This window comes from Filicampus tigris, chromosome 16 (genome assembly GCF_054856515.1).
Source record: "Filicampus tigris isolate MCC_2025a chromosome 16, RoL_Ftig_1.0, whole genome shotgun sequence".
NCBI lineage: Eukaryota > Metazoa > Chordata > Actinopteri > Syngnathiformes > Syngnathidae > Filicampus > Filicampus tigris.
This window is the reverse complement of record NC_141232.1, coordinates 11356719-11381720: the sequence shown is the minus strand read 5'-3', so window position 1 is coordinate 11381720 and position 25002 is coordinate 11356719. Positions and strand designations below refer to the sequence as shown.

Below are 25002 nucleotides of genomic sequence, written 5' to 3'. Positions count from 1 at the left end.
CGCACCCACGCACCCCCCCCACACACACGCACCCAAAAAAACGTAACACAAAGAAGAATTCTGACATTTATAAAAAAAAATATTTATTTCTGAAAATGTACAAAAAATAATTATTGAGGAGAAAATTATAAGACTTTCCTTGCTGGCATTTTTTCTTCAGCACAGCCTTTACGACAAAAACAAAACATCTGCATATAATAGGGAAATAGTATTCTGTAGATGAAGAGCATCAAGATTTTCCTGACTGAAGTAATAATTTATGATTTTTATGCTCTTCTTTCTGCCCTGCAGAAAGATTTGACAGTAATACACCTCTACTGGATGGTGTACAAGTATCTCAAATCCTGTGTTTTAAATTAATTTCAAGAGTGACAACACTTGAAGTAATTCAGTACTTTCACCAGTACATAACCCGTAATGTTTCCGGCCAGTAATACATTTTAGACATTGTGTTACATTGGTAACAGACTGTAAAAGAAAAAGGGTTACTGTCAGTCACACTCTGACTTTAGAACAGAAACAAAAATAGAAATAAAAATGAAAATAGCTGCAACACCCAATTGATATATTTAAAAAAAAAGTGAGAAATTCTCATCGTCATCAGCAGCGAGTTCGGTGTAAAAAAAAAAAAAAAACTATAAAATTGAACCATTTTTCAAGCAATTTATCAGCTTTTATCTATTCAGTTTCACTCCTGTGTCTAAAAGGTGCCTAATTACATGCAGCCAGCCTCAAACAGTTTGGACAACTCTGTGCAGTCAGGGTCAATGAGGTCAGCCGGCTTCTCCCCGCTCTCATTTTCTGCCTCTGTGCTGGCTCCCAGCGAAAGGAGATAACTGTGTGGCGCAGGAGATTTACAATTTCAGACAGTGTGAATTCCATTCTAACTTTCTCTTTTGTTTTAGTTACATTCTTTAATTATCATTTTGGTCTTCACATGCATTTTTATGTGTTTTTTGGGGGAGGGGAAGGGGTGGTTGATTATTTTACAATCCAATAGATTTTTTTCAGTTATTTCAACACAAGTTAATTAATTTTTGTCATAATATTTGATGCAACATTCAATATGTCTTAGGACAATACATAGGAGACTTTTATTGCAACATTTTACAGCATGTATACAGAAAAATAAAAATATAACCTGGACAATCAAGTTAGTTGCTGCCTTATAAAGATACAAATGTCAAGGCATGCTTTTTTTTTTTACATCACACTGTTAATTTTTCCAATTATTCATTATGGGTCATTGTTTTAAATTCCCAATTAAATGTGAAATTCACTGGATAAAATAAGTTCAAGTGGTTTACCTTGCAATCTCAGGATAGCTGTCACTGCAGGCCATGTGAAGAGGGGTCCAGCCGTCCTCATCCCTCTGAGTGACATCAGCGCCATACTTGACCAGCAACTTCACCACCTCCAGGTTTCCTGTCAGCACCGCTTCATGTATCGCTGCCATACCTGCATGCACCACACTAAATGAGGCTAGCGCAGCTTTTCATCACTGACTGTTTCAGTTCCCATGCATGCATGCAGGAAGAAACGGTACACTACTCACCTGAGGGAAAGAGCGTATCCACACGAACCTTCCTTGTTCTGATGAACCGACCAATTTGTTCCAATTCTCCACGTCTAACAACATCCTGGAAGATGATGTCATTAGGAAAGTGCACAGTTCTCTTGGCAGGTGTGATGGGTATCACAGGAGCTGGATTTTCTCGTGCTTGGGTGCGTGGCGTTGCGCTGTACCGGGAAGGGATGTACGATGATGCAGAATTGTAGGAGGGTGTGTAGTGTGAAGGGGTGTAATGTGTGCCACTATACTGGGTTGGGGTGTACTTGGAGGTCGAGATGTACGATGGTGTATAGTGACTGGATGCATAATGTGTAGGTGTGTGGTAAGTTGGCGTGTACTGAGAATGCCGTGAGTACGTTGACACTGGAATATGGTAGTTGTACTTCATTCCTGCTGCGGTTAGATATCTGTCTCCCTCGATGCTGTCAGCCCAACAGAACAGTGAGAGCTCAGACAAAAAAATAAAAAAGCCCGTAAAAAAGATATCCTTTTTGTTCCTTTTGTCCTTGGGTCTTTGATCCTTTTAGCTTCCACCTGGGTCCATCTGTTACTTGCTCAGTAAGCTAAAAGTTATTTTATAATCATTGTCTTTGTTTAGACAAGTTAAAATTCCCTTTTAGCTTGTGTGGTCTTCTTTCTCTTGCTTTTTTTTGTGTAGACGCTGCAAATCTGTCCTTGTTGCACTGGAAGTTTTCAGTCAGAAAGAACTGTCAGCTGATGGCGCAAGCCATGCGAGGACCGCTATATAGCTTCTGTAGGGCTATTTTTGGGCCTAATATCCAGTGACTTCAGTGTGCAAATGAGAAGCCCTTGTCCAACCCCACCCACGAGAAGTCACTTGATCAATGAAACTGCACCCATGTCGAGCTCATAAAAATGTTTACATCCGTGATGTTCCATTTGAATCTTGCTAAAGATGTTTTACCGCCTTTAAATACATTTAATAAAACACAATGTTACAGTATACAGAGAATTCCTTTTATATATGTGTTTATAATAATTAATTACAATATATTCCCGTAAATTTGACTCCACAACATGATTTCCAGTATTTCAGGTGTCATATTAATGTACTCTTTGTATGCACAGCTTTGTTTGAATATATGAATACAACATTACTAAAATGATTGTTCTAACGTTTGATCAACAAATACGTACATGTGAATAGTGCTGTAACATTGTGACGGTGGCACCAGCTGTCCTCATGCACACCGCTCAGATGGGCCCAGCTGGTCATAACTGGCTTAAAGTAAGGAGAACGAGTTGGACCTTTAATCTACTTCAGGCGTAGTGTTGACAACAACACTACATTAGCTGCTCTCAAATGCTTTTCTTCAAAGCAGGATATGATAGCTTACCTCCACCAAGTCCAAAAGCACAAGGGGTAATGTTTTGATGCGTGGTTAGTCAGCAGGATTACCCTAAAGTTCCGAAATGATTTCTACGTTAACTTTGTGAAGGGGTGATATATGTGCAGAGAATAAGTCTATAGTCTAAAATGTGCGGATAAATGTATTTAATCAGTACCCAAGAACTATGTATCACTTTCAAAAAGGTTGATGATCCCTGAAATAGAATATAATGATCCACTATAAAATATCATGCTAATCATGCTATTTTTCTAAAATATGAAAGACCCTTTTGGACTCAATAAATGGCTTGGCTTGACATATTGAATTTGTGTTGAACTGAGTACCCTATGAAGAGTAAACATAACACTGAACAGACGTTCAGGGCTAATGGCTTCAACAATTGAAGTTATCATTTTCACAGCTTGAGAAGGAACCTCTCTCAGGTTTCAGCAGCTCTTATATGGAATTGCGGGAGTCCAAGGGTGTCCCTGAGCTATGGCGATCCTCCTCCCCACTGACTCCCCCAAAAAAGCATCTTGACCACAAGAAGAAACCTTGACTGGTGGAAAATGTTTGTTTGCTACAGCCTAGTGATAGGCCTCCTCTTGGGCGTATGCCAAACAGAGGTCTCACACACTCTACCGGCTTTCTATACATAGGCTCAGGGTGCCCTCCCTCCCACCTGCTGTTTGGGGTGCAAATTACCAAGAAGTCACAGTTGACATTCGGATGTACGCAAGATCACCAAATACACTGCCAGCCGCCCTCTGGCTTGGTGAAAACGGGAAGATTTCAACATCAGATGATTAAGCTCTGTAATGTGAGTTTTAAGTGACCTTTTCCATGTGGCTTGACACATTAAAACAGACACATCAGTGTCAAGGCCAGGGATTTAAGTAGCACTGGCCACTTCTCAGTATTCCATGCCAGGGATACCTACTGTCCTTCATGAGATTATGATTCAGATACTGGTTACATTATTTTTAGTCTTATGGCAATGTGACACATTAGTATTTTTGATAAACAAATCCTAATTAAATTATTGCCAGTTATTACTACGCAGTCTGAGGCAATGTAACTGCGTTACAAGTACCCTGCTACTAACTTAACTGCATTTAACAATACTAATTTAACTACATTTCACATTTAACATAGAATGTCCTGTAGTTTAGCTTACTACGTAGCTTGCTTCCTACAATTACCTCCGCCAGGCGAACCAGGAATATTATGTGTTGAATGCTATTCATTTTTTTGTATGTTGCTTTGTTGGTTTGTTTTGCTTGACTGTGCGCAAAAATATGCCAAAAATCCCTAATCATTGACTGCTTCTTAGTATCACGAATATGCAAAACGGCCTTGTGAACTGTTATGAATGCTCTTCCTATAAGAACATACTCAAGAACATACTTCCTAAGAACACTATTCTCTAATTCGAACGGCTGTGTATTTGTGAACTTCCCCTTGGCTCTGATGTATTGATGTGAAATAATAAATGGAGAAAAAAAACCTTGAAAACATGAGTCCTCTCCTCAGACATTTTGATATAGTAGCACAAATAAATAAATCTTGGTATACAGTATTTTCCCAGCCAAGTCTTCACAAGTAACCAACCGATGCATCCTTGGTTTAAGCTAGCAGACAAGAACAACATCTGGCTATTCCTTGACTTGGGTTGGAAGGCGGTCTTCAAATGCCCACTTCACAGTGGTCACCTGTGATTGTTAGGGCTCGGACTCGCACCCAAAATTCGCCTTTGCCATTCATTCAACCAACGAGTCCCAAAACAACTCAAATGGGTTTTCGATTTTCGTATTTTGTATCCCCAGGATGGCATTAGAGGCTAAACAAAGGCATTGATACACTGCCTAGTTGGGCTTTATTGATTGACTGCAAACTGACACACATTACGTGCACGGCCCACATGCATTCTATAGCACACTTCACAGGTTCTGTGGTTTCCTATGGTCTCGGGGGCTGGGAAGGTAACAAGAGAGAGGACGTTGGAGGGTAGGGGAGAGGAAAGGGAGAAACGACACTGTAAACTACGCACCGGTTAGCGTTATGGTTTTGGTGTGACTTATGAATCGAATCCAAAAATTCAAATTCGACATTCATTTTCAATGGCTAATTGTCTTTTCTATTTGAGTCATCACCGGTTCATGAACAGCCCTAATGATCACCCTGGCCAACTTTACATCATCCACGTATGGAGGTCTTCTTTCAGTTCCTTATAAACATACTTTGCGTACTTCTGCATAGACTCCAGGGAGTCTATTTCTGCTTCTCCAATGTCAAGGACTTAGCGCCTCCCGGGTGCTGATTTTAAAGGGAATGAGAGTAGCTGCATCCATTGGTTTGGAAGCTAGTCTGTTGACTTCAGGCCCACAACGTTTCTAACTGTGCTCGTCTGCGAAAATACCAAATGAAAGAAAACTACACTCATGTGCATACTGGTAATTAGCTTAGCTAGACTTGTGCCGGGGATGAAAATAGGGCCCTTTAAGTCACTGTGGTAGTTGACTAAGCTTACTTCTGTGCAGGCAGCCTGGATTCAGTTCCCACAGTAACAGTGTGAAAGTGAATGTGAGTGGTTGTTTCTCTATATACGTGTCGGGTGATTGACTGCCAACCAGTCCAGGGTGTAACGCCTCTACCCTGACCGGGTATTGATACAAAGTAGTCAGTCACGCATCTGAAAAGACAAGTAGACAATGAAAGGCCAAAATGACCACTCTTATCAGTCAAAAGTAACACTGGTCAACACATTTTTAGAAATGTTTTTAATCAGAGATGCAAGTGAACTTTTCTTAGATTTAGATTAAATTTTTGCACAGATTCCGAATCTGCACAATTTTTTTTTGGTAGCACTTCTGATTTTCAGAAAAAACATACCCCAAAATGTGATATGGTAATATCACAGCTATCTATAAATTACAATGCATGGTAAAATCTCGATTACGCAATCTTTTATAGGTAAGACTACAAAAAATGAAAATATCTCAACAACCTGATGTGCTGGAAAAAAGTAGAGAGATTTTTTTAAATCAGTGTCAAAAATACATTTAGGGACACATAAAGCCATCTCTGATTAAAATTTGCTGTTGACCAGTGTAAAGTGCATATGCAATAAGTAGTGAAGCATTCCACCTCTGACACTCGTGACCCAGCAGAACAGTTTGGTGACTTCATTTTCTAAAAATAAGAGCTGTGTTGCAAGCATGCTGGTCCATTGCATGTTACCAATGATAGTTGTGTATCAAATTCAAAACAGTCTTTTGGCGAAACACAAGTCTCCTGTTTTATGGAGGCTCTATATCTCTTATTGGATCTATTGGATCATCAGCCATCTGATGTCACCGTAGTGCTGCACTCCCGTTCAAATTGTTTCAGTCTGGGTGGCATGTCCTGTTCAGGATGCCTGCTGAAACAAAACAACCTTGAGTACTACTATATTGGACTGGGCCTGACACCGCTTTTCAGATAAAAGGTACTAACTAACAAGTTATCACAAGTTATCAAGTATATCACAATGACGTTCTTAAAAACTATGTGTCTGTTAATAGTAATAGGGACAGCAGAGCAAGGTGCCTGAATACTCATGGCACGCTAATCAATATGGTTGTAAATATGAGTTTTGAGAGAGAGAGAGAGAGAGAGAGAGAGAGAGAGAGAGAGAGAGAGAGAGAGAGAGAGAGGGAGAGAGAGAGACGTGTTAATGCCAGGTTGGCAAACAGAGTGGAGGCTTTGAACCCTCTGTGCTACTCATAAACGCTGAAATACTCGCCAATGTTCCAAAATTAAAGAGCCCAATAGAACAATGACTATAACCGTCCCATGAGGATCAAAGCTCTTTGACAACTTTTTGAGTCATTTGAAGGTGGCCCTCGATGGAGGGAATCTATCATATCTGTTGTCCAACTTTGACTAAAGCTTCCCTGCAAATAGGTAAAGGCAGTAATGGATACGGCAGCTGTCCAGAACGGGAGGGCTGAGAATTAGCACGCTGCTGAATGGGAGTATAGCATCGAGGCTCTAGCTGACGGCTTGTATGAGCGTAAGGTTACTCAGGCCGAAAGATGCATCCGTGGAAAAAGAGGCCAGGGGCTAATAGTTGTGCGTATGCCTAATGTGTCTTGATGCCCGGTTGCACAATAGGACAATAGGGTGTGTGTTTCATGGTCCAAATGTCAATTATAACGCAGTTCACTCAACAGTCACCTTAAACACTCCAGCCACACAGTTACATAAGCAAGGTTGCTGAATTCATTCCTGACACACATGACGTTTATCAGATGTCATCACAAAACATAACCGTTGCTTTTCTAAACAAATGAAGCTGATGGAATGTCACACTTTTGCACGCTGCACATTTGTAGGTTGAATAAAAGGCAAATAAAGTAAAGAAACCAAAAAGTGTTTTTATTTTCGAAAAGTACATATAATGCCATTTTTCCATATAATGTCATTTTGCTTTGTTTCTTTATAATGCCATTGCATTTCTTTTTCAGTTGCTGCCATGAATTGGACTGGTGGGCATCGTGCTTTCATTGTGGAAACGTTTATCAAAACAAACACATCCCGAACTGCAACACAACGAGCATTCCGTTTGCACTTCAATCTTGGTAGACATGATCCCGTACCAGCTTGAAACACGATCTTGTTATGTGTTATGTTTATGTTTATGTTATGATATATGTTATGTTATGTTATGTTATGTTATGTTATGCAGTGTGCGCACAATAATGGATCGCATTTGACTGATTTAATTTTTAAAACCTAATGAAGCAGAATGGCATTATATGTACATTTCGAAAATAAAAACACTTTTTTGTTTCTTTACTTTATTTGCCTTTTATTAAACCTACAAATGTGTCAGATCATTTTGCCTGAACCTGTACTCACCAGCTTTATAACACAACCACATATATCACACATATTGTATTTACTGCACATCTATTATGCACAAAAAGAATCTACTTTTCAGTACCAGCCTATCCTTGCCGGCTTCATCGGAATAATCTTTGTTGGCCAAGTATGTTAAAACACAAATTAAATTTGAAGACACTCCAGTGGGAAAGCAAAAAAGGTATGTGTGTATAAAAGTTTTCACCCTCAAGACTCTTTATGCTGATGCTAAAGATGATAGATTTCTTGAAGCACATGGACAGGAATGGACAAGAGACTGATTATTGGTGAAGAATCAGTACAGCGCTCACTCAAGGTTGCCGTTCATCCCGCGTGCTTTGTGCATACAGTATTTATCTGTACGCATTGATTTTTCTGTGGTGCAGTTGTTTCTGTCCTTGGCTGTGACTGAATATTGCTTTAATCATCCAGTCATCATCAGATCAATAAATATGTACTGATGCACCCTCTAAGGCTCCAAATTGGACTACAAGCTACAGTTATGTTTCCAACTTTGACGTTAGTGGTGCAAGTGTGACAAGTCAGTGGTAGTGGTCAATTGTAGGCCGAGAGGTATTTTGTAGACCGTTTTCCGTGTTAATAGCCAAGCCCAAATGACCCCATTGCTGCGCTGTATCGGAAGACAACAAATTTGACCCCATAAGGCCAAAGCAAAAGAAGATATTGCCAGAGTGCATTTCATAGGGGTCAATATGCTAATATTATCCCAGCGGCCAACGGCATTTCAGGAGCGGTGCGCCAGAAAGAGGTGCCGTCTGGGTAGGGTTTCATGGCGAAGACATGAACAGCATATGTGTAGTAATAAAGAGGGGACAGAAGACTGATCCTGCATTCATATCATCGTCTGTGCATAGTCAAGTCATTTTTCCTTATTTAGTACCAGAGAGATTGAGCATGTGATAGAAGCACTGATGGTGAGCGCCTTCTTGTAAGAGAAGTCAAAATAGTCTGAGAGGGCACATGAACTCTCACGTTACCATCGAGAACATTTGCATCTTCTTTCGTGACATACTGTAGCAACCCCCAACCCCATTTTTTGTCTTCAGGTCTTGTGATTCCCAAAAATAAAATGATTGATGGCATTGACGTGACCCCTAAACTCAGTGGCTACTTCCCTATGAAAACATCCAGTTTAAGCCTGGCAATGACGAGGTACTGTTGATCAGCGTTGCCTTGGTTGCATAACATCGAAATGTGAACAGCTTGATGATGAGGACTGTTTAAATACCTATTGAACTAGAAAATATATTGTCCGTTGATGGATCAAACACCTGTTGTGAGCTTTGCTTTCAGCTCTTGCTTGAAGAAACATTGAACCATTGGACGTGCATTCAAGCGTTTAGAGAACGATGTACAATATTTTGACAAAGTAAGAAGTACAAAGTAGAGGGAACTGTTTTTAAAAGGTAGGGGGTACAGTACATAGACCTAAAAAAAATCTACAGTACAGTAACAAAGAGCTGGTACTTCATTTCTTCTCACCACTGATAAGCTCTGCCACCTTCACACAATATGTAACCAAACACTGTGCTTGTTTTACACTAACCTTGATAAGTTACCATAGTGTAGCTCTGCTCCCCTCTACCTCATGGGGGGAGGACCACAACCTGGCTTCTCTTCGGCCTTTAAGTCTGCATTTAAAAGGTGTTAACAAAAGATATACATACTGCATTTCATATACGAACCTCAAGTTTTGAGTGCAGGCCAAACAAATGCTGCACTAATACAGGGTAAAGCAGTACACACAAGTATAAATATAAAGGCATAAATACAAATATATATATGTATATATATATTTTTTTCAGCACTTTTAAGAAAAGTAATCCTGCAAATACAAAAACAAATAGCTATCAAATTTGAACCGCCTTGACAGGGGTAATCTAAAAGGCTTGACTGCACATTGCTCAGCTCATATAAAAATATTGCGAAAATAATAATTAAGAAGGTGGGTTCGCCTTGAAATTTCACTGTGGTGGCACTGCCTCCGTGTCTCCACAGCACATTTAGTCACATTCATATATAGAGCAATAGTTTGAAATGGACATACAATTCCATTGCCATTAATTATCCAAACCTCTTATCCTCACGAGGGTTGCTGGCGTGTTGGAGCAAATCCCAGCTGTTGGACATACAATAGTTAAATCACAATCTAATCATTAGATTACAAAAAACACCAGGGCAATTTCTCAATAAATTGTAATGAGAAATTGCCTACATATCATCATGATCTTGCAAGATGCATAGAATTCCACTGAGTGGTGCTCAAGACTAAAAAAAAAAAAAGGGCAGCAGGATGCTCCAGCGGCACATTGTATCAGAATAGAATCAAGGCATATAATATTGAATAAATATGAGAAAAGTGTACACTGTGTTGCCATTGTCGCATATCAAAATGCAACAAAGCACAGGTAAGCGGCATATAAACAATAGTATATACAACAGTCCCAAAAAAACAAACAAACAAACATAAAACTGCTAATTTCTTCACACTTTACAACAGCATGGAGTAAGCAGTGAAGACAGACACCTGCATCATACTTGCAATATGAAAACGCAATACAAGTGGTATTATAGCAATACAAAATGTTGATGTTAATGAATTTTGTATGAGGTTTGAAATTTGAAATGTTCTAAAACTATTCCTTTAATTAAACCAAAAAATATTTAGACATACTTACATCCACCAGTGCAATGGGCCTCAGTGGAGCAATGTGCCCGAATGGTTCAGCCCATGAAATGGATGGTTGAGGCACCACTGCCTTTAAAGGAAATATTAATATACATCCACCAGTGCAGGACTACGGTTGGATACATATTTAATTTGCTTCCTCCCAGTCATAAGCCATGCAGAGACACTTTTGTTGACAGCAAGGTTTCTACACAGCCTGAGCAGCCGTATCAGGTCGACTTTTCAACGACTTTAGTTAAAAACGTATTTCTTATTTTTTTGAAAGGATTGTGTAACATCGAACGGCGTGATTGATGGTGACCGTGGCAGTAACATTGACACTGTCAAATTTGGATGGTCCAATGGGGCCGCGTGATTGATGTTTCTTGTTCAGAGCGCTATGCTGTCAGCACTCCTGCCTACCCGAACAGGATTATAGTCAGCTGCACACAGACATTTATTGTGTGTTTGTGTGTTGTGTGTTGCATGCAAATGCACGATCTAAAATCAAATAAATGTGATAAAATGGCTTATTGTCACAAAATCTTTACTTTTCATTAGTTGTCCACAGTGTTACATTGAAATTAAAGTCTTTGAGCCCCTCTGGTGTGCTTTTATGAAATAATAGTTTTAAATGTTAAATTCTCTTCTCTTCAATATTGTGCTAAAAATAAATAATACAATGATCTAATTGAATCATTATTTTTAACTGAATGCGTATTTAGGTACAATTCCCCCCTATGTTTAAGTCCAGTGTTAATGTTCAAAATGTGCATAATGTTACAGTCGCATACAATATTATTAAATATAAAATGTTTATATCACTGGTTGTAATCCTTGCATCTCCCAAACCAATTTTTAGTAAACAAACAAACAAACAAACAAAGCAAAAAACCCTGCAATTTTTTTGAGCCATTAACATTGCATCATAAGAGAGTGCTACTGGGGGGCCACATAGGACCACCCACTTCCGAACCAGATTTATGACAAAAAAGCCATTTTAGATATGGACAAAATACATGCATGTGTGCAAATATGCTCTTAATATATCTCATATTTCATAATAACATTTTCAATGCATGTATAAAACACTGCGATTGGCTGGCGACCAGTTCAGGGTGTACCCCGCCCCCTGCCCGAAGACAGCTGGGATAGGCTCCAGCACGCCCGCGACCCTCGTGAGGATAAGCGAATAAGGTACTGGATGGATGGATGCATAAAAAATCCACTATCATAACCCAACAACAACCGGTTTGAAGCCACCAGCAAAATAACTGCATAGCCACTAGGATTTTTTTTGCATTTCTTGCATAAAAATTACCATTTAAGGACGGCACAAAACTTCTGAAGAGCTAACCAACAAATTTTTTTCCCACAAAAATCAACTCATTAAAAATGTTAATATTATTAAGTGTGGGAGAAAACGCTGCACAACCAGAAGAGATGACCGGACCCTGAGCAAGATTGTGGAGAAGGGCCGATTCCAGACATTGGGGGAGCTGTGGAAGCAGTGGACCGAGTCGGGAGTAGAAACATCCAGAGCCACCGTGCACAGGCGTGTACAGGATGGGCTACAGGTGCCGCATTCCCCAGGTCAAGCCACTTTTGAACCAGAAACAGTAGCAGAAGCGCCTGACCTGGGCTACAGAGAAGGAGTACTGGAATGTTGCTCAGTGGTCCAAAGTACCTTTTTCGGATGAAAGCACATTTTGCACGTCATTCGGAAATCAAGGTGCCGGAGTCTGGATGAAGACTGGTGAGAGGTAAATGCCACAATGCCTGAAGTCCAGTGTCAAGTACCCACAGTCAGTGATTGTCTGGGGTGCCATGTCAGCTGCTGGTGTTGGTCAACTGTGTTTGGTCAAGGGCAGGGTCAATGCAGCTTGTTATCAGATTTTGGAGCACTTGATGCTTCCAAATGCTGAAAAGCTTTATGGAGATGAAGATTGCATTTTTCAGCACGACCTGGCACCTGCTCGCAGTGCCAAAACCACTGGTAAATGGCTTACTAACCATGGTATTATTGTGCTCAACTGGCCTGCCAACTCTCCTGACCTGAACCCCATCGGGAATCTGTGGGATATTGTGGAGAGGAAGTTGAGAGATACCAGGCCCAACACTGTGGGTGGTCTTAAGGCCTCTATCAAAGCATCCTAGGCCTCCACACCGCCTCAGCGGTGCCACCGGCTGATTGCCTCCATGCCACGCCGCATGGAAGCAATCATTTCTGCAAAAGGATTCCCAACCAAGTATTGAGTGCATAACTGAACGTAATTATTTGAAGGTTGACTTTTTTTGTGTTAAAAACACATTTTTTTAATTGGTCGGATGACATATGCAAATTTTTGTTTTTTTTTGGTTTTCTTTGCTTTTTTGCCAAAATCATCAATTTTAAAACAATAAAAGGCTTGAACTACTTCAGTTGAAGTGCAATGACTCTGAAATATATCAAAGTTTAATTTTTATCATTACATTATGGAACATGATTAACTTTCTCATAATATGCTAATTTTTTCGAAGGACCTACTTGTGCTTTAACCACAGTTTTTTCAACACACATTTGAAACTCTTATCACGCTTGTGAAATTCTTTGACACGCCATTCTCTCTTGTCTGGTGAATCAATACTGAATATATCAAGAGGATTGCCAATCTCTGCAGGCACTCTCTCTGTGGGTTACTGTGGAGAAGGATGACAAAGGTCCACATCCTGGTGCCGCAGTAGACTTACGGTAAGGCCACAAAGCAAAGGGGACATGCTCATTGTTCCGTAATGCAGAACATGAGAGTGAGCATTCACGGATGTGCGCGTCAGAGCACAAACCTCCACTTGTCCCCTGCTGGTGTGCATGTGGACAGCCATATATGCAACTCTACAGGTAGAATTTTCATTGAAATCTCTGCATATGCCATGAAAGGACCCACTCCATGCCGCACACACCCTCTTCCATCCTCTCCCCTCAGATTGGAGGCTACAGAGAATCACCAGGCAGAGGAACAGCTTCTTTCTGAATCTGGTAGACTCTTAAACTCCAGCAGTGCTCTGCAGCCCTGACAAAGTAAAAAAGACCTTGAACACGAAATACAATTTACATTTGCAGTTTTATTTCTGCTGCATCCACACCTTGCTTCGTTTGCATCTATTCATAATCTGTGAATAAGCATTTCCCTTATCTTTTTTTCTCCTTGTATTTATTTTCAGCTAATTTTGGTCTTCTATTCTTGTGTCTTTTGTCACAAGTCTGGCAACTGGGAAAGTTTTTATTATTTTTCTCATTAAAAAAACAATTACAAAATGTTTTTGTTGCTTATTTTGGGAGGTTGCAACCCATTAATGGCATTTCCATTCATTTTAATGGGGAAAGATGATAAAAATACTATCAATCAACTATCGTTGACCCGTTGTTGGTCCAAGTTTGTAGACAGAAACGCAAATGGAAGCCCATATAAAAGCGGACCGGCCTATAGGTGATAACTATTTGTTCCGACTGGATAAAAGGCGGATAAACGGATGGCGGAAGGGTACCTCGGCTGCAGGCAGAAGGCGATAAACGGACCTGGAAATTTTGGAAAAAATGCCCCACTCTGTTAAAATGTTACTTTAAAACTACAATTACTACGTTAGACTCCAGGCTATAGAACATATTGGAAAGAGAGAGCGAAAACAAATATCTTGTTAGAGGAAACTTTGAGTGCAAGGTCGTTATGAATAGGAGTCACAGGAAGGAAAAAATAGATGAAACATGGTTTAGCAGTGAACACATGAACTGCAGAACTTGACTGTCACCCTGAGCAGACAGATTACAATGGTAAGTGGATGTGAGCGACTCAGTGCCAACATTGAAATAAGGCTCAAGACACAGGAGGAGGGACACAAAAGTAAAACGTGAGACATGCTTTTCTTGCTCTCATCTTTTTTTCTCCCCGTATAATAACCCAGAACAAAAAAGTAGAGTTGGCTTGGTGTGTTGCCAACAATTCGTTTTGAATAGGTCCATTCTCTGAAATGCTTATTGTCACGAGGGTTGCGGGCGTGCTCGAGCCTGTCCCAGCTGTCTTTGGACGAGAGACGGGGGTGCACCCTGAACTGGTCGCCAGCCAGTCGCAAGGCACAAGTAGACAAACAACCATTCAAACTTACGTTCACAGCTACAATTTAGAGTCTTCAGTGATAGTTAAAGTTATTATATTTCAGCCATCTTTGCTCTGTAATAAAGGAAACAAGAACCGACCACCCTCCACACACAAACACACACACACACTCACCCCCCCCCCCCACACACAATGGGATGCAAAGGTAATGTTGTTCCTGCTTTATGTCGTTTCCATAGCACACGACAACTATTCCGTAAACAACTGGGACTTTTGATTAGAGAGACTTTTGACTGGAATCTAACAAAACGGCAACTATAGTGAAAGACCTGCTGTACAAAATAAACAACCAACCCAAAGCAAGATAAATTCCTTGGGGTTCACAATTTACACAAGCCTAAACAAAGTAGAAATATAAAAATGTGATAAAAGAGAGCAAGAGAGTTAAACATTTCGGCTCCAAACTTTTCGGACGAAAAAGCAAGATTCAAGCTAGAGGTTTAGAGCTCAAAGAGCACATCTGTGTTTTATATGTTGTCAACATTGTTATTATTTGTTTAATCAAAATTTGTATGTAAAAAGTATTGTTCACATTTATGTTAAGAAATAAATTATTGAAATTGAATTTGTGAGTTTGAACTTACATTTCTAACATATTTTTTTTACATTCAAATTATATATACAGTGGTATGAAAAAACCATTACATACTTGAGTGAAAAAGAAACAATTAAAGTCTAAATTCAAACTTAGATGGTGCAAAGATAGTGAAGAAGAGTCATCCCTCTGGTTGCCTTTTTGCTACGTCATTTTCAAATTATTTGTCCCACACGGGCTGTTAAGGCAAAGCAATAATTGTAAGCCAGGAGGAAAGAGTGCAAAAATGACTTCCAAAGTTTGAGATCATTTCACATTTAATAAATGAAGCTCAAGTGCAATGTGCCTATTGCAAAGTACAAATGGCCTAACTTGCACAACAGCACATCTATGGTAAAGTAAGCATTGTTGGCTAATTTAATATAACCTACCATCACTAGTTAGAGCTACTGTAATTGTAATCCCTCATACCAGTACATTACAAAGTTTTTTTTGTTTTGTTATTTCACTGATTGCAAAGTACTCTCTGCTTGACAGATCAGAATTTAGAGCCACATCTGTTGCACAAAACATTTTGAGAAGGACACTGCACCGACTTACTCTTGTTTTCATGGCCGCCACCTGACCTGACAGCTGCACGTAAGTACACGTCCATGTGTGTGATCAGAAAGCACACCTGCAACACACAAAGGCAGTACTGATAAAGGCTTTGACGATGAGGGCCGAAAAAGCTCTTTTGGCGAAAAAGAAAATTGCACATGGATCTACACTGATGTATGAATATGCTGGATAAAAGCTGCTGTGAACTCATTTGCACTCAATACCTCAGACAGTCTTGAAATGTATCGCTATTGCCACACTGCAGTTGTAATATTACTTGTAATGACTCATTGCATTATTAACTTGGATTACAGTAAAAATTATACAATTCACTACAGTGAGGATTAAAAAAAAGTTGAAAACATGTATAGATTGGCCCAGCAGTTGAAACACGGCATTCTGATTAATATTGCGTTTGTGGAATATGAGTTAAGCAGCAAAATCCACCCCTTTTTAGCTATCTCAGGGGGCGCCCATTTTATCACTTCTGTTGACTGAAAATGACATCACAACTGCTCAGGGCTCAGGTAATGACCAATCAGGGCTCAGCTTCAGAAACCAGGTCAGACATGATGTCATTTTCAGTCGACAGAAATTACAAAATGGCCGCCCCCAGAGATGGCTAAAAACGGGTGGATAAACTTATTCCACAAACGCAATATTTATCAGAATGCCTTGTTTCAACTAGTGGTCTTGCATAGAACATATTCTTGAAAAAAATATGTCTGGGTTGACTTTCGCTTTAAAAAGGTAAAACACTAAGTTGACATAGGTATTTGTGATTCTATCAAAATAATTAATGTGTCTGACAACTGCCGTGTGAGAGATTGCATTAAGGGTGGATGGTCTCGCCTCCCACTCAGGAGACCGCAGACAGGGACAAATCAAGACATTGGCATGAACCCACAGGGAGGTGCACAACCACACTCAGCAGAATGGAACACGCTCGATGATAATCTTTGTCATGCAGGTGATGTATCGCAGCAAATGGTGATTAGAGTGGAGAATAAAACCATAATCCCACAGGTTTCAATTATAGGATTTAATTATGGCAACAGCTAAGCACACATTATTCATATCAGCTGTGTGATACCAAACACCGTAGACTTGTATTTACAATGACTCAAGGGAAACTCTTCTAGCATATGCAAAGTGATGCAAGGACGGCAGCAAATGCATGTTGCTGCCGGATACCTTGGTGTCATACACATAAGTGTGTTTCCCCAGATTGTTTTTACTTGTGGGACTGCAGATTGCTTTGGCCATTCACACTATGCTGCATTTTTTAACATACTCTGTGTTTTTTTCTGTGAATACGAAATACACTGCATAAACTGCAAGTAACTGGAAGTGTTAACATTAAGTGATTGTAGGCTGTTTTACAGATAGTTACAAATTGACTTCAAAATATTCAAATTCATTTTTTTCACTCGTGAAATAAAATGGAACAGGAGTGTGCAAATTTCGGGGGATAAAATATTTCTCTCTTGTCATACCCCTGTGACTACATGACATGATGTCAGGGCAGACATCACTAATCTTGGGACCTCGGTTCATTAAACATTAAAGCCTGTTTTTTCTTTGCTTTTTGTGGCATTTCTGCAAATCCTTATTTAGCCTGAAGCTCACTCATATGGCAAGGGTCTTAAGCGATTTGAGCACCAATGTGGACAATTTTAAGATATTTTTTGTTGGGTGAAATTCACATGAGACTGTCCATAGTTTTAACTGAAAAAAGAGGAAACAGATTGTCATGGCAATTGATGTCAAAAGTGCTCTGGAGGCTCCAAGGCTCCAATCATTTGCAAACGGGCCTCAGTCAACGTTTTTAAAAATAACAGGGGTAGAGCTTCTGTCTAGCCACTCAAACTGGTTGCCTTTGAGAAAGCAGGACATGACCATGTGTGATTAAGTGCCGTGCAAAACAACAGCAGACAGTCATTTTTTGTTGACAATAATGCTTATGTTTATCTGCTACATGACACGCCAAGCACTTATTAGCAATCCTTGCAGGCACCTATAAAACACGGTTTGCCATCCATATGAGAATTTGGATAGGGATAGGGATTCAAGGTTCCATAACCCACACAGCACACAATTTCTGGAGCCGTGTATGTACTATACATTTGATTCCATTTTTAAAACACACAATATGGGCTCTTAAAACAAAACACACATAAAGGTGGCTTCTGTGCTGAATTATTCATACTGCCGGTAAGTGCTCTTCTTCTAAAGAACAGGGATCAGCCACTTCAGGAAGTCCTCTGGATTGCCAGCTTCTTGCCATAATCCTAATCACAATTTTCCTTAAAACTGATGATCACAATGAAGTGAAATGAATGACATGGATGCCTAAATAGATAATACAATACAATACAATTTTATTTATATTGCGCATTTCATAACAGCTGGAAATATGTGCTGTAAGAATACATAGAAAACCTAGCATATTTGGTTTAAACATCTTTATTATGTCAACACTTGCATGTGGTCACAAATGTGGAGAGTGAAGTTCAGAATGACCAAGTTCCATTTGATTTATTTTTAATCCATAGGAATTAATACGGTGCTGTCAGTCAATAAAATGTTCTAACTCCAATACAATTATCCTGTGAAAGTCTAAATTTTAACTTCTGCTAGTGCAGACTGATTTACTATTTTCTCTATATACCTGACAGACTCTCTCTTTTTTTTGGGGGGGCCAATATCAGTGTCAAATGATCATCAGATTTTTCTTTGAAGAGCTGCAGCTGAGATAACTCTGTAAACGGTCTCCGGATATATATTTCCAAATGTTTACAGATGTCGATAAACATAAGTAAAGTATAAGAATCATATCATTTTTATTGGCTTTCTTTCATACAGAATAGAAGAAAATATGCTCTCCTTTATGGTGTAAGTGTAGCCAGAGCAGTCCACATGTTACAAATGGTTGACAATACTGACACTAAATAAAGTTATTTTCAATACAATAAGTGCAAATAAGTCAGATCTACTGGATGGGTGCTTTTTAAAACAATGGCCATTTCCAGATGAAATTCTGAAAGTTTGCATTTTAAATGCAGTGAAACTGATCATATTTCATTTGTGTTCCGTGGAGAGGAGTCACAAGGATCAAGAGCAAGAGGGAGCACAGATATAGAACAGTAGCATTTGAGGAGCTGATCTGAATTAAAAAATGAAGGGTGGGGGGAGGAGTTGGGGGAAGTATTGTTTCAAAAACTGTGCCGGTGGAACCCCACTGACAGAAGGTGTGGCAAGATATGAGAGCGTCTGACTGGCTGAGATAGATGCAAGTGTCATTTTAACTGTCCACATATTACATCTCAACATCATCCAGCTCTTTGCATGATTTTTTTTCTGTTTTCAAAACGTCAAACGACGCTCCTATTATCCACCACAATTACTGTATGTGTATTTGAATGGATTTCGCTGCTGAGAAAGATTTCACAAACGTTGGAAAGATGACACTTGAGAGAGTTAATGGCTCTCTCTTATTACCTTTAGAAGCGACAACACAGTCAAATGCGATGAGTAGCGAGAGCTCTCCCGAATAGAGCGTTATGGGGGTATTAAAGTTTGACAGATGGGGAGCGAATTCTAACAATGAGGAAAGCCATCCACAAAAACATAGAATAAAATGAAAGCTAGTGGGTGGACTTGGACCTTGAACTCAAAGTCAGCTTCCAATGTATGAAAATGCTCTCAGCGGCTTCATGAGGCAATTATCGGATCCAATTTGCAAGGTGTATAAAACAAAGAGCAGTTCTAATTAGAAAATTTCAATGACCAGCATGCCATTACAACTATTCTTTTCACACATTGCTTTCATCACAGCCTTTCATTCACCATAAATCTTTCAACATGTGTAAACTTATTGCATTAAAAATACAGAGAATTCACAGATTGTGATCGTAAACTTAAAATATTGCAAAAGGACAAAACTACAACACACACCCCATTATTGTTTGTACAGTGTACCATCCCCCCCACCCCCCAAAAAATAAACTTTAAGAAAACTTTAGCAATGACAGCAGACAATGTATGTCCAACACTTTCTGTATAGTGCTTTGTTGGTTTAATTTTGTGTTAGCGTTCTGTTTCTCATGCTCTCAGCACCTTGGACCAGAATCAATACTACAGCAAGCAGTGATTAGAGCTCAATTAGGAGTCGCATTTTCCACACTAGCTTTTGTTTAGACAGAAATCATGTAGCTGATTAAAGAGATTGATTCAATATATTTTTTTTTACATTCCATGCAAGGATGTTTTTTTTCCTTGACCGCCTCACTGCATCCACATTCAATGTTCAGATTAATTACCTGCCATGTTGCAACTTTGTTTTACAACCGAGAGCTCATTTATTGTCGCACAGCATTAGTTTAGTCAAGAAACAAAGGCCAGCCCTGTTGCCAACCTTGACATAATGTAGTTGTGAAGTTTACTATGTGATGTGAAGTATACAAAGTTCTGTCCAGCTAATGAATTTTGAAAAAAAATGTCAACGAACAGTAGTTAGTTACAACATCACACACAATGCCATCATAGCAAGATGGTTGTAGACTCCTGATGATATGCTGTATAATGTTTAATTATTAGTATTATTTGTTTTCTTTTTTTCAGTAATGACCACACAACACAATGAATTGCATACTCTAACTTTTGGTTAGCTTCTGAGATTTGTATGTGCTTTCTTCTGCAATGTAGGAGGTGTTTTTGACCAACTTTTGATTCAAACCGATGACGGGATGGAGGAGGTTCTGTAATTCTGTCATTGCTTGCATTGTGCACTCGTTTGAATTTGCGACAGGAAATATCATTGGGAAAACTTAGGGTTTTTTGCTAGCCCGGACTATACAAAGCCAGATGGACTCCAGGAAAATCCCAACTGATATAGATGGAAGTGATTTTCTAATGGCATGTATTTTTTTTTATTCAAATGGTTGGACTTTAAAAACATTAAGCTGATCCGAAATGATGACAAACTTCTGATTTTCGTGAACTGTAACTTGTCATTCAAGTGCTTTTTTTCCTTCAATAGCAGAAAAAAAAAATACCGCTGAAGTACATCTGGTGAGACGTCGTCTCCTGTTTAGCATTTGAATGTTTGGTTATATGCTTGTTTTTTTTTTTTTTTACACATTTTCAGGTTTATCCATGCAAACTCAAAAACCAAACACCAAACATACAAGTTTTTTAAAACACAGAAATTAATAAACTCTTATACATTTGATACACAATACATGTCATTTTTTCTTGCGGGAGTGTTATGACAATACAAATCTCCACACTGTTGTCTGCCTCCAATCAAAACTTTCTGCTCCGTATTTGATTGCGTGCAACTCTTTCGTCCCCCAGTCCGCTCATCAAAACCTCGCTTTCCTCACGGTTTCTGTTTTTGGAACTTTTTTATCCATCTGCTTATCTCAACTCTGTTTCTGTTAAATTTTTGCATTTGGATTGACATTGGAATGATTATTTGGATTTTGTTCTGAACATGTCTTGAGTTTGGTTTTGTTTTGCATCCGGAGTTTTGTTTTCTTCCGTTTGTGCCTTCCTTGTCTCCTCCTCTTGTCTCAGATCTCTCTATTCAACTGTGTCATCCCTTCTTGTCTTGTTAGTTTGCATTATTTGTCTCGAATATTCACCGGTAAAACATTACTTACCAACAGGCTTGAATGATCTATACCTTCAGTAACCTAACCAAAGTACAAAGCCACCAACACTCCTCACGTCCCGATTAAATATCGAATTGATTAGAAATTAAGTCCGCCTTTGCTCACATTACAAATGTATTTTTAAACATTGAGTGGCAGGCATAATGGCCCCTTAACCTGACAACATGTCACTATGTCGAAGGAAAACAACAGTTCAGTTCCCTTTGCTATACGTGACCTCAGGGTGTTGACACGATAATGACCTCAATCTGTCTCTTGCATGATCCTCTGGCATCTGTCAACAAGCTACCTGTTTAGCTAAATGCAAATTTGACACTCAGGACGGATGATAGATGTGTTGTTGTTGTTTCTTTTTCCAGTCCATTACTTTTCATTAAGTGTCTGTCAGTTTTATTTCATCTTGTAATACAGTGGTCCCATTACTTGTCCGTGGCGGGTAGAAATGTTCAAATACTTATTTAAATGTTGCTTATTTAATAAAGGTTTCATGATAGGAGCCAATTTTAATTGATTGACATTATTTATTTCCTTTGCGAACTTTTGGGGTAAAAAATTAAAGTAACATGCACTGCACTATACATACTATACATTTCTTTTCCCTTCGCCTTTGCCTCGCTCTTCTCACATGCCGGTGAAGGTCAAGGATACAGAGCTGATCTGATTGCATTTTTGTCTGCTGGAGACTCTTCAAATTGTGATTATTCATGAATTCACAGCAGTGAGGATTGAGCCTCAGGGTTTGATACGCATTGTGAGGGTCACTGAAGAGGTGAGTTCAAAGCGTCAGCTGTTCCTGGATAGAACATGACCATGAGATTTCTGAATGTTTTTCTGGCAAACCACAGACCATATCTGTGTGCAGTACGCGTCGTACTTCTGATGTTTTATGCAGCTAAAGCCATACAAAGGAAGGTGTTGGAAAGGGTTGAAGGGGTATTTTGGAATTGTGTTGTTTTTATATTGACACACTCTCAGAGTAGTTTACAAATACATTTTTTTCAACACTTGTTTCACATGCAGTGTACCAAATAAAAACTGAGGCAAAAAAAAAAAAAAAATCACGCACCAATTGAGTTTGAGTTATTGTTGAGTAGTGTTGAAATCAGAAGACTCAGAAGCAGCAGCCAGGAAAGCGTAGCATAATGCAATTAAACTCGAAGCTGGGACATGAATTGCGCAACTGAGTAAGAATAAATCAGACAAAGATTCAATGAAAACTGTTGATAATCTGGCTAAAATGAAAGCTACACACTACTGAAAAAACTACTCACCCTGAAGGCAGACAGGCACTTAATGAAAAGTAACAGGCAGTTAAAAAACAAAAAATGATCATCTGTCTTGAGAGTATCAAGTTCGAAGCAAGCTAAACATGATTCACGACAGATAATGAAAATGTATGAGATGAATGTCATACATGTGGCGTGAATACTTATTCAGTGATCACTGAATGAGTCAGCTGGACTTTTGGCCCAACTGCCATGCGGCATGCTGTGATATATGCAGTGCACGTTTAATTACAGGCTACGTAGGAACTAATGATCTACCTGCATGGCAGCCCCCTCAGCACTTCTCTCAGAAGGTTTGACATTTACTAGCTCTATGACAAGGTAAGTGTGCTCTCTCTGTTGTCTTTTGCAGGCTCAGCGGGTTCACCACACCGAGTTTACTGTCCACAATCTGGTGGAGTGCGGCAGAGCCTGTTTCTTGTGATTTGTTTCTGTTGCTACTAAAACAAAGGGGGGCATTTTGTTGATGCAGTAGAGTTGGAGATGACATGGGTGACGTACATGGGTCGAAAATGAAATTTCCACTTCTGTATCTGAAAGATGTTGTTTAATGTTCTGAATGTATTTTTTCATTTTTATTTCTAAGCACAGAATGTTTTTAGAAATGCCAGATTTCCCTTACAAGTAAAGTAGGTTTTGTGCTTCAGAAAATATGATGCCATTAGTTGGAATTTATTCTTACTTTTTAATTAAAACATACTTTATCATTTGTATTTTTTTTCTGAATCTTGGGAAAAATTGTCAGTGTGTTCTTACAGAATCACTTTGTGAGCTATTCTATTTCCACAAAATTAAGGTTTGGCGTGCAGGTTTTTCTTTTTTTTTTTTCCAAACACAATATGAAGCAGCGAAAGAGTTTTAAGGTTAGCAGATGTTACCAAGGTACCAGACCTTGGCAACTTCTGTTTACCTTATGTGTCTCGAGAAAGGGCAGAAGGTTGTATCACAAATGTATAAAAAATATGATTGCATTATGTGTACTGTATCTGAATAAACCGACTGAGCTGCAATGTGACAAAGGTCCACAGAGTAAATGTTATACAAACATGTCTTGATATTTTCCAAACTCTGTACAACTGAGTTCTGCTTTTCTTCCATTTTATCGATTAACACAGACGAGCAGTGCATGGCCAATAGCCTTAACAAAATGCAGGTTTAGGCTAAACAGTTGTTTGAGCTGTCACAAAAACATGGTCAGAAGAACAAGCAATAGAAATGAAGAATTCTTTTGTTTATGTTGTATTCTCGTTCTACTTTGGATTTATTGTTGGGAGATTTTTTTTATTTTCCAAATTAATGTTGAAATTTAAATATTGTTGGCTGCAATATGTAGTCTACAATGCACTGGAAAACTGAACTGGCAACTGCATGCTCACCCAAAATTGTGGTTGAGTGTTGACTCTACTGTATAATTAAGATATATTTAGGCTAAACTGCTTTAATATATTACATTGGATGTTTCAACTCTTTTTAAGCAACATAGTGCAATAAATAAATCAAAAATGTCAAGGGAAAAATTCTGCCTCTGGACCACACAAGAAATCCCAGTTTGTGCATTGTCAAATGGTTAACCTGTCATCTTATCATTTCTGCAGGTAGGTAATAATATAGGCCTACTGTACTTTTCTTTACGTGAGCAGATTCAGGCCAAGTGTTTTAACATATTTCAAATTTATATTCATTTAACATTAAGAAACAGGCTTAACACTCCATATGCAGTATCAGATAGGGGATTAAAGGCTTTAGTGGGTTCAATAACTTCTATTTATACTTTACAGTTGAATTGATCTCAATTCACGCTGCTTTACCAATGTCTGACGCACATGGCTACGCGCTGTAAAAATAATTCACATTAAATAGAGTGCCATGGCGTGGGGCAGAAAGGATCGTGCAGCCGTGTCCTCTCTTCCCTCCAGATGTTGCGCCACAAAGTCACAGCTGCGCGTCATGTGCCTGCACTGTGATTTGTTCGTTTTCAATCCCGAGATCCTTTTCTCAATGGATTATAGCTCGTCATCCTGCGACACACGTGCCGCTCAAAACACAATCACTCACTTTTGAGTTTTTAGCCACACTTGTGCTGTTGAGGCTAATCAGACGTACTTTTGTTTTAGTCAGGAGATGTCAACAGAAATGTAACCTTAGCACAACCAGATAACAAAACATGGCAGCGTTCCTTAAAAAGTACAGAGGAATTGACAACATTATATTGACTTTGATAGGTTATGGTCCA

General features: G+C 39.1%; 1 protein-coding gene across 1 annotated transcript; it reads right to left on the bottom strand.

Moving 5' to 3' along the window:
• Positions 1 to 66: 66 nt before the first annotated feature.
• On the bottom strand, positions 67 to 2259 carry ppp1r27a (protein phosphatase 1, regulatory subunit 27a). Its single transcript, XM_086055951.1, has 3 exons — positions 1556 to 2259; positions 1308 to 1458; positions 67 to 836 (listed from the first exon to the last, which is right to left on the bottom strand). The coding sequence occupies exons 1-3, from the start codon at positions 1959 to 1961 to the stop codon at positions 716 to 718; spliced, it is 678 nt and encodes a 225-aa protein (XP_085912077.1). The 5' UTR covers positions 1962 to 2259; the 3' UTR covers positions 67 to 715.
• Between the last annotated feature and the right edge of the window lie 22743 nt (positions 2260 to 25002).

Excerpts from the sequence above, each read along its gene's own strand:
- ppp1r27a (XM_086055951.1), bottom strand. The coding sequence starts at position 1,961 with ATGAAGTACAACTACCATATTCCAGTGTCAACGTACTCACGGCATTCT. Across the intron at positions 1,459-1,555 it reads GGATACGCTCTTTCCCTCAG|GTATGGCAGCGATACATGAA; the intron begins GTGAGTAGTGTA and ends TGGTGCATGCAG. Across the intron at positions 837-1,307 it reads AGCTATCCTGAGATTGCAAG|TTATCTCCTTTCGCTGGGAG; the intron begins GTAAACCACTTG and ends TGCGCCACACAG.